Here is a 9,612-nt window from a genome sequence, read left to right as displayed (position 1 = left end):
TCTTTTACCATGGCCTTGCCCTCCTCTCAGGGGCGGGACCCTAAAACCTACCAATCAGAAAGTGGCACGCCTGCATTGGTCCCGCCTCGTCCCTCGTATCCGCCACTCAGGAGCTTCGCAGGACCGCCCCCGTCGCTCCCTCTCGCTAGGGGGTCGACGTAGTGTCGGACCCGGAAGTGGCTTTGGGTCACGAGGCTTCACGGAGGCGGTGGGTGAGTCATGCGCGCGCGCGGAGGGGAGTGTAGCGGGGGGAGGGGAGAAAAGGGGGGCGGGGATGATGCAATGTTTGGCAACCGGTGTCTGCACGCGCACGCGCAGGGGACTACGAGGGTGGTGGGAGGTGCGGAGGGTGGGGGAAAAGGAGAGAGGGCGGGGCGCCAGCTCCCGGCGCCCAACGGCCCCAACGGCCATCAGCGTTGGCCGTCCTTAGTCGGTCGTGTGGAGTCTCTTTGCGGCTTGTCTCCCCCAGAAGCTGCTGTTCCGCCCACCTAGCTTTAGCCGCCGTTTTACCTCCACTATAAGGGACTCCCATTTTCCTTGGCCCCTCCCAGCTAATGGGCACATAGGCCTTTTGAACTTTTCCTTTGAAAGTTGGTATCCATCCACTGGGATTGTCGACATCTCGAGTCTTCTTAAAGAGGTCTCCGGGCTCGGTGACTCATGCCTGTAATCCCAGCACTTTGGGAGGCTGAGGAGAGCGGATCACTTGAGGTCAGGAGTTCGAGATCAGCCTGACCAACATGGTGAAACCCCGTCTCTACTAAAAATACAAAAATTAGCCGGGTGTGGTGATGCGCGCCTGTAATCCCAGCTACGCTGGAGGCTGAGGCAGGAGAATCGCTTGAACCCTGGAGGCGTCTGTTGCGGTGACCGAGATCGCGCCACTGCACTCCAGCCTGGGTGACAGAGCGAGACTACGTTTCACCGAAAACGAAAAACAAAAAAACGGGGGTGGTCTAGCCCCGTAAATCTCCCAGAAGGGGCCGAGGTACTGGAATCCCTTGGTAGTCATTTTCCGCTTCTCTCACAACAGCGCCCTTGACTTTTACCTTGGAGTTGCTAAGCCCTCAGCCTGCCAGAAGTCATGTATTTTACCCAGTGGACCCGATTCTGTTTGGCCACCTATTTTCCCCCACTGTACTCTTACGGCTTTCTCCAAGACCAAGACCCTCTCTTGCTGTACCAGACAGCAAGTCCTGTGACTCCCTGCTGTGAGGAGCGCGGCACAGGCCTGCCTCCTAGGTGTTCGGGTCGAGATTTACAGCGGAGTCTCATCCTGAGACGTGTAAGTGCACTTCAGCGCAGGACCGCCCTGGACTGGGGAGACCGGAGCCGCGATTTTAGCCTCAACTCCCCCTCACTTACCAAGGGATCTTACCGTCCTTGGTTGTAAATTAAAGAGTTGTAAAGGTAAAATGAGAACCATGAACTTGGAGGCAACTTGAACAAAAGTAAAACGCACCACGCAGAATGCAAAGTATTTTTCTTGTGCCTTGAAAACAGAGGCCATGTGGTGGCCTGTTACATATCCTGTCATACCCTCAATGGGGGCAGCCAGAGAAGTAGAAACTGTCACAAGGCCGGTTGTGACTGGAGTGGTGTGTCTGTGACAGGTCTTTGGTTAGGCTGCTCCGCTGCTCCACACCTCCATTTCCCCTCTGAAAATGGGGGTGGTGTGGGGGGTGGACCAGATGGTCTCTCCTGGCCTAAAGACAGACCAGGTTGTCAGTGACAGGCAGAGGTCATGTGACTTGACAGGCCGAGGTCGTGTTGTGACATGTTGACCTGGAGAGGCGGGTCAAGTCTCAGCACACTACCCGGGAAGCCTTTGGGGCGGGGCAGGGCAAGTCGCGACTTTCATCTTTCGGGCCTGGCCCCTCCCGGACCTGGCATTCCTGGCTCCCGCAACAGACTGTGGCTTTGGAAGGGGCCCCTCCCCGAGGAGGGCTGGGATTGGCCACCAGTGGCCTGGGAAGAGGCGCAGATCCTTCCGCGGAGGGAGGGGGGCCGCGTGGGGTGTTTGTTCTCTTGGGGATTAATGGGGGGTTGTGGGGGAGGGGTAGGCGCGCTCCCGCATGCGCACTGCGGCCCCTCCAGTTGGCTCGTCGCTGTCCGCTGGGCGGGGGCCCGGCCCCGCCCCTCTCCCGTCCGGGCAGCGGCGGAGGCGGCGGTGGCTGCGGCGGTGGACTGCGGCAGCGACGGCGGCGGCGGCGGCAGCGGCAGCAGCCTGCGCGGTGCCTTCTGGGAACGGAATCCCCAGGGCTGCCCCTGGCCCCCATGGCGCATGCGCGGGAGGCCGCTCGGTGATCCGCGGCGGCGGCAGCGGCGCTTCCTGCTAGGACCGGCCGGGGCCGTACCGGAGGCTCGGGCTCCACCGACCCTCCTCCCACCCCCTCCCACTCACTCTCTGGGCCGCGACTGCGCAGGGCGGGGCCGGCCGAACCATGGGCCGCGGTGAGTGCGGGGCCCGGCCCCCCCACCCCGCCCCTCCCCCTCCCCTCCCCTCCTCTCCTGTCCCTACCCTCTGCCCCCTCCGCGTCCTCTCGGCCCCTTTCCCCGGCCCCATCCCCACTCCCCCGCCCTCACCTGCCCCCGCCGCTTCTCCCTCTCACTGCCTGACTTCTGCCTTCTTCACCGCCCTCCCCTCAGTGCTTCGCCCACCCTCCGCCCGCCCTCTCCCCAAGTTCCTTCCTACTTCGTGCGCCTTCCCCTCCTCCTCAAGCTGAGGGAAGCAGTCTGGGTGACAGGGCGCCTTGTTATGAGAGGGAAAGTTTGGAAGCCGCCAGTGTGGGGTGGGAGCGATGGTGAGGCTGGGGAGGGTACCTGCAGGTTGGAGGGGCTTCCCCTCCTGTCGGAGGATAGGCTCTCTTGGAGATATCGGAGGACAGGCTCTCTTGGAGTCAGTGGGATAGGAGGTTCTGAATTTCTTTGCCTTAGGCTTGAGGGAAAATCAGGAGCTTCTCAGGATCCTGGGAGAAGACTGAGCTGTGATCCTCACCTCTTAAGACCCGAATGAACTAGATCAGCGATTGTCTGATGGAGCAGGCACGGGGGGAGTTCTGCTGGTACCACCCCAGCGGGCAGTTGGGCAATTGCCTGGTGACCTGTGGGGCAATCTGTACTTTTTATATCATCTTCCTGGGTAGGGAACGACAGGAGCCAGACACTCTGGGAAACTTCCTAGTGGCCTAGCATTATGGGAATGTGCCCATACTCCTGGTTGAAGTTTTCAATTCCGAATGGACAGGAGGCCTTGCCCTTCATATCCCTAAGAATTGTGCTAGACTTTCTTGGTCCCAGGGAGCTGAGGGTCTGATCCTCTGGTCCCTAGGGACTGGGCTTGGAAAGGATGGTTGTAGACGAAGCCAGCAGATCCCCGAGATCTTTATAGGCGCTTGCCTCACATTGTTAAGGATCTTTCTCTTGAGAGGGTGCTGGGCTGTGGTGCTCTTCAGAGTTGGGCAGACTCCTGATAGTCCCCTCTCTCTACTTTGCGTTGCAGGTGTGGGCTAAGCTGGTGGCCCCGGCTTTAGACTGGACCCCACAATGTTTGCAGAGATGTTCAGGTAGCTGTGGTGATACGGCAGAGGACTCCTCATTCTCCCTCCCAGCTCTCTGAGGGGTTCCCTTTGCTCCTCTGGGGCTTTCCCTGAGTTTTCTTGGGTCTCCCCACAACCTTTGCCTTCCTGGAGTCCTCCTTCAGGTACCTCGCCCAGTGTAATCCTCCTAGTGCCTACATGGATGTCTGTGTTATCAGGCACGCGGGAGCTGATTACACACAATGAATGGGGGCAATGAGAGCAGTGGAGCAGACAGAGCTGGGGGCCCTGTGGCCACATCTGTCCCCATCGGCTGGCAGCGCTGTGTGCGAGAGGGTGCTGTGCTCTACATCAGGTACGGATCTTCTCAGGTCCCCAAGCTCTGCCACTCCAGTTGCCTGGGTTTTCTTTCTTCCGCTTCTCCTCTTAGCTCAGCTCTCTGGTACCCGATTGCTCTCCTCTCTTCCCCTTCCTTCCTCAGCCTTTTTGCTTTCTGTAGCTCTGGGCCTTTGAATCCATTCTCCCTCTTTCTGTGTCTTCCCACATTCCTTACCCTCTGTTCTTCTAGGAGGATCTGTAACTTAAGCACTGTGCTTTAGGAGTATTGCCTGATTCACTGCCATCTAACCCCATGTCCTCTGACCCTGTCCTCTTCCAGTCCAAGTGGCACAGAGCTGTCTTCCTTGGAGCAAACCCGGAGCTACCTCCTCAGCGATGGGACCTGCAAGTGCGGTCTGGAGTGTCCACTTAATGTCCCCAAGGTCAGAGTGGTGAGGGGTGCCTGAGAGTACAGAGATAAGCTAAAAGCCTTAATGCAGATCACTGACTGAGGTTGCCCTTCTCACAGATTCCAGCCCCTCAGGGTCCCTGTCCTTGCTTTCCACCTTACAGGTTTTCAACTTTGACCCTTTGGCCCCGGTGACCCTGGGTGGGGCTGGGGTGGGGCCAGCATCAGAGGAGGACATGACCAAGCTGTGCAACCACCGGCGGAAAGCTGTTGCTATGGCAACTCTGTACCGCAGCATGGAGACCACCTGCTCACACTCTTCTCCTGGTGAGTCTTCTGCCACTTTACAGAAGACCGAGGAAAACCTAAGGGCTTGGAAGGCTGGTGGTGGGAGGAGTTCCATGAGAGGGAGCAAAGAGAAAGGGGAGTGGGTGGGGAGCTACGTGGTGAGAGGAGGGCACAGGGAGGTTGGGAACTTGTGGGAGATGGGACTAGAGAAGACAAAAGAAAGTTTTTGGAAGGGGAGCCACAGGCTGACCCTTCATTTTTCATTTATTGCAGGAGAGGGAGCGAGCCCCCAAATGTTCCACACTGTGTCCCCAGGGCCCCCCTCTGCCCGCCCTCCCTGTCGAGTTCCTCCTACAACTCCACTTAATGGGGGTCCTGGCTCCCTTCCCCCAGAACCACCCTCAGCTTCCCAGGCCTTCCCCACTCTAGCAGGCCCTGGGGGGCTTTTCCCACCAAGGCTTCCTGACCCAGTCCCTTCTGGAGGCAGTAGCAGCCCCCGTTTCCTCCCAAGGGGCAATGCCCCCTCTCCAGCCCCACCTCCTCCACCTGCTATCAGCCTCAATGCTCCCTCATACAACTGGGGAGCTGCCCTCAGATCCAGCCTGGTGCCCTCTGACCTGGGCTCTCCTCCGGCCCCTCATGCCTCCTCCTCACCACCTTCAGACCCTCCTCTCTTCCACTGTAGTGATGCCTTAACACCCCCTCCCCTGCCCCCGAGCAATAATCTCCCCGCCCACCCTGGTCCTGCCATTCAGCCACCAGTGTCTTCAGCCACTATGCACCTGCCCCTGGTCTTGGGGCCCCTGGGAGGGGCCCCCACGGTGGAGGGGCCTGGGGCACCCCCCTTCCTTGCTAGCAGCCTACTCTCTGCAGCGGCCAAGGCACAGCATCCCCCACTACCCCCTCCCAGCACTTTACAGGGCCGAAGGCCCCGTGCCCCAGTGCCCTCAGCTTCCCACTCTTCATCACTTCGTCCCTCTCAGCGTCGTCCCCGCAGACCCCCTACTGTATTTCGATTGCTAGAAGGGAGAGGCCCTCAAACCCCTAGACGGAGCCGTCCTCGGGCCCCTGCTCCTGTCCCCCAACCCTTTTCTCTCCCAGAGCCATCCCAACCAATTCTCCCTTCTGTGCTGTCCCTGCTGGGACTCCCCACCCCTGGCCCTTCCCACTCTGATGGAAGCTTTAACCTTTTGGGGTCAGATGCACACCTTCCTCCTCCCCCAACCCTCTCCTCAGGGAGCCCTCCCCAGCCCAGGCACCCTATCCAGTCCTCCCTGCCTGGGACCACCAGTGGCAGCCTCAGCAGTGTGCCAGGTATGTGAGTGTTGTGGAGCCCTTCCTCATCCTGGCTGGAAAGAGGCAGCCAAGGCATTTAGGGGAATGTTCAGAGAGCTCTTTGAGGGTTTTCTGGGTTGGGGGCAGGGAGGTTGGCTTCTTTGGATGCTGGGAGAAGGGGCCTCCCTTGAGCTGAATTTCTCTCCTCTTTTACAGGTGCCCCTGCCCCACCAGCTGCCTCCAAAGCCCCGGTAGTCCCCAGCCCTGTGCTTCAAAGCCCATCTGAAGGGCTGGGGATGGGGGCGGGCCCGGCCTGCCCTCTGCCTCCCCTGGCTGGTGGAGAGGCTTTCCCTTTCCCCAGCCCGGAGCAGGGCCTGGCACTGAGTGGAGCTGGCTTCCCTGGGATGCTTGGGGCCTTGCCTCTCCCTCTGAGTCTGGGGCAGCCTCCACCTTCTCCATTGCTCAACCACAGTTTATTTGGTGTGCTGGCTGGGGGAGGAGGACAGCCTCCTCCTGAGTCCCTGCTACCCCCACCAGGAGGACCTGGTCCTCCCCTAGCCCCAGGAGAGCCTGAAGGGCCTTCGCTTTTGGTGGCTTCCTTGCTTCCTCCACCACCCTCAGACCTTCTTCCACCTCCTTCAGCACCTCCCAGCAACCTCCTTGCCTCTTTCCTGCCCCTGTTGGCTCTGGGCCCCACAACTGGGGATGGGGAGGGATCTGCAGAGGGAGCCGGGGGTCCAAGTGGGGAGCCATTTTCAGGCTTGGGAGACCTGTCCCCCCTACTTTTCCCCCCACTTTCAGCCCCCCCTACCCTCATAGCTTTAAATTCTGCGCTGCTGGCTGCCAGCCTGGATCCCCCCTCGGGGACACCCCCCCAGGTGAGGATGGGGGTGAGTAGCTGGGACAGAACACAACGTAGAATGAGAGATGGGAGCTGGGAATCAAAAGCTTTCAGTTTCATTCCTGAGCTCTTCCTTGGGGCCTTTGGGGAGGCCTTAGTTCTTGGCTGGGGGTAGGATGACTACAAGAATTGGGTCTGTATTTAATAAGCATGGCCTATCTCACTTGAGGCTTCAGTCAGATAGTGGATGTGAAAGCGCTATAAATCTGTTGAGTATTTTACACACGTGTTAGAATCATTCTTTTTTCTTAGCCCTGTGTCCTGAGTGCCCCCCAACCTGGACCACCTACCTCCAGTGTCACCACGGCAACTACTGACCCGGGAGCCTCCTCTCTGGGCAAGGCCCCCTCCAACTCAGGGAGACCCCCCCAACTCCTTAGCCCTCTGCTGGGTGCCAGCCTGCTGGGTGAGTCTGAGGGAGTGTGAATTCACACTCTTGGTGTGAAAAAGCAGCCGTAAAACCTGGGAGTAGTGGCTGAATAAATTGGGGAAGAAAGTCTTTGGCCACTGGATAAAGCCTAAAGAGAATAGTAGGGTCTGCTCAGCCTAATTGGTTTGCCTAGGGAGAGACCCCTGACTATAATTTCTCAACAGGTGACCTGTCTTCGCTGACCAGCAGCCCTGGAGCCCTCCCCGGCCTGTTGCAGCCTCCTGGCCCTCTTCTCTCTGGCCAGTTGGGGCTGCAGCTCCTCCCTGGGGGGGGAGCTCCTCCACCCCTCTCAGAGGCTTCTAGTCCCCTAGCCTGCCTGCTACAGAGTCTCCAGGTGAGGGTGTGGGCATATATTTGTCAGGGAGATAATTTTTTCTCAAACTGGAAAGTTAGGGCTTTCTGAGTTATAGCAGAAGAGGAACCATATTTGGGATTGACTGAGAACTTATTTTTTGCCAGCAGATCCCTCCAGAGCAGCCAGAAGCCCCCTGTCTACCCCCTGAGAGCCCCGCCTCAGCCCTCGAACCAGAGCCTGCCCGGCCTCCCCTCAGTGCCTTAGCCCCACCCCACGGTTCTCCCGACCCCCCAGTCCCTGAGCTGCTCACTGGGAGGGGGTCAGGGAAACGGGGCCGGAGGGGAGGAGGGGGACTTAGGGGCATTAATGGTGAGGCCAGGCCAGCTCGGGGCCGAAAGCCTGGCAGCCGGCGGGAGCCTGGCCGACTGGCCCTCAAATGGGGGACACGTGGTGGCTTCAATGGACAAATGGAAAGGTCCCCAAGAAGAACCCACCATTGGCAGCATAATGGGGAGCTGGCTGAAGGGGGTGCTGAGCCCAAGGATCCACCCCCTCCTGGGCCCCATTCTGAGGACCTTAAGGTGAGTGCAGAGTGCTGGCAGTCTGGGCTCAGGGGCTCTGAGGAAAGGCTGGGGCTGTGGTACCTTTTTCGAAATTTCCCCCACACACACACAGTCCATCTTTTCTCAGGTGCCCCCGGGAGTAGTCAGAAAGTCTCGTCGTGGCCGTAGGAGAAAATACAAGTGAGTGATGGGCCTACTATAGTGCTGGCCTTTGCCTACTTCTTTTTGGTTTGGACAGTTCTAACGTCCAAATAGTGGCTTGGTTTTCAAAAGGGCAGATACTTATTTGAATATGAGTAAGGATATTATGCCTTGACTATCCAAATGTAAAAAGTTTCCCACCCAAACTTCTGAAATTCACCTGGTGCTTGGGAGCTGTTCCTGATCATCTGTGCCCCTTGTTGCAGCCCTACGCGGAACAGCAATAGCTCCCGCCAGGACATTACCTTGGAACCCAGCCCTACAGCCCGAGTAAGTGTGTGTTTGGGTGGGTGGGTGTATGGGTAGGGTGTAAGCGATGAGGCAGCAGGAGTAAAGGAGAGTTAGAGGGAGTGGGGAGAAAAGACGACTTCCTGATACCTAGCAATTGACCACTTCTTTCAACTTCTCCTCTGGTATTAGGCGGCTGTCCCTCTGCCTCCCCGGGCCCGCCCTGGCCGTCCTGCCAAAAACAAGAGGAGGAAACTGGCCCCATAGCAGCCATACCTGGAGCTGGATCTAACCCTGATTGGGGAGAGCTGAGTGCTGAGCCTTGGGAGCCCCTGCCAGCCACCTGCACCTGTGGACAGTGGGTGGGGGCATTACTCCCCACTCAGAGCACAAATGCAACTCCTTCCCTACAATCCCATCCTGAGCCATTGCAGGGGGCAGGGAAGTTCACCCCCTCCCCCCCAAGCCATGTCACTGAAAAGGCCTGGGGGGGATGGTATATGGCCCTTTCCCCACCAGGCGCTAAGGGGAACACCCCCTTCCCCAGGTCTTTTATTTGTTTAAGTTATTTTTGCACAAATGACTCTTTTATATTTAATTCGATTTCATTGCCTCCCTTCTTAAAGCCAACAGGCTCAGTTTACAAACCTGTGAGCTACTGTTGGCTGCTGCCCTCCTTCCCAGTGAAAGGTACAAAGCAATAAGCATCATGCATCCTCCCCTTACCCCTCCAACACCCCTCTGCCTCTGGCTCAGGTTGCTCAAAGCACAGATCCCCTCTTACCCCTGTCCCCAGGTTTGAAACACATAGCCTCATTTCAAGGTGTAGCCAGGTTCCCCCCACTTTCCTCTGGGATATAAAAAAGGGGGTAAGGGGGCAAAGAGAGCCCTCTGGGCCTCTCCTCCCATACACACTACACTGCCCCTTCTCCCCCCATCAAAACGCTCAGAGACGTTGTGATGATGCGACTGAGGATTATGCAACGTGGTCCAACCGGAGCGGCCAGCATGACCAGCTGTCCAGGGGCTGCCTCCTGCCTTTTCTTTTGTAAAGACAAGACCCTTGGGAGTTTTAATTCTGTTTTGTACTTGCCCTATGGGGCCTCCACTGCTTTTCTATGGGAGACACTCTTAATTTAACAGATGAGAATATTTTGAACCTCTG

At 58.1% G+C, this 9,612-nt stretch overlaps 1 protein-coding gene across 8 annotated transcripts; it reads left to right on the top strand.

Annotated features, from left to right (window-relative positions):
- Positions 1 to 190: 190 nt before the first annotated feature.
- On the top strand, positions 191 to 9,612 carry MBD6 (methyl-CpG binding domain protein 6). Of its 8 annotated transcripts, none has more exons than XR_004059506.1 (14): positions 2,164 to 2,454; positions 3,503 to 3,566; positions 3,758 to 3,894; positions 4,198 to 4,300; positions 4,431 to 4,593; positions 4,828 to 5,868; positions 6,046 to 6,707; positions 6,983 to 7,136; positions 7,325 to 7,494; positions 7,620 to 8,036; positions 8,146 to 8,198; positions 8,426 to 8,489; positions 8,640 to 8,809; positions 9,398 to 9,612. XR_004059506.1 is itself a non-coding variant. In XM_030938465.1 (13 exons), exons 3-13 carry the CDS (start codon positions 3,782 to 3,784, stop codon positions 8,712 to 8,714), a joined length of 3,015 nt encoding a protein of 1,004 aa, XP_030794325.1. In that variant the 5' UTR covers positions 191 to 212; positions 3,503 to 3,566; positions 3,758 to 3,781; the 3' UTR covers positions 8,715 to 9,612. The 8 variants fall into 8 exon arrangements, 6 of the variants coding, with proteins under 6 accessions (XP_030794325.1, XP_030794326.1, XP_030794321.1 ...); XR_004059505.1 differs by having other exon boundaries at positions 9,074 to 9,612; XM_030938465.1 differs by lacking the exon at positions 2,164 to 2,454 and adding an exon at positions 191 to 212 and having other exon boundaries at positions 8,640 to 9,612.

Source organism: Rhinopithecus roxellana, chromosome 10 (genome assembly GCF_007565055.1).
Source record: "Rhinopithecus roxellana isolate Shanxi Qingling chromosome 10, ASM756505v1, whole genome shotgun sequence".
NCBI classification, from domain to species: Eukaryota; Metazoa; Chordata; class Mammalia; order Primates; family Cercopithecidae; genus Rhinopithecus; species Rhinopithecus roxellana.
This window is presented reverse-complemented; position numbering and strand designations above follow the sequence as displayed.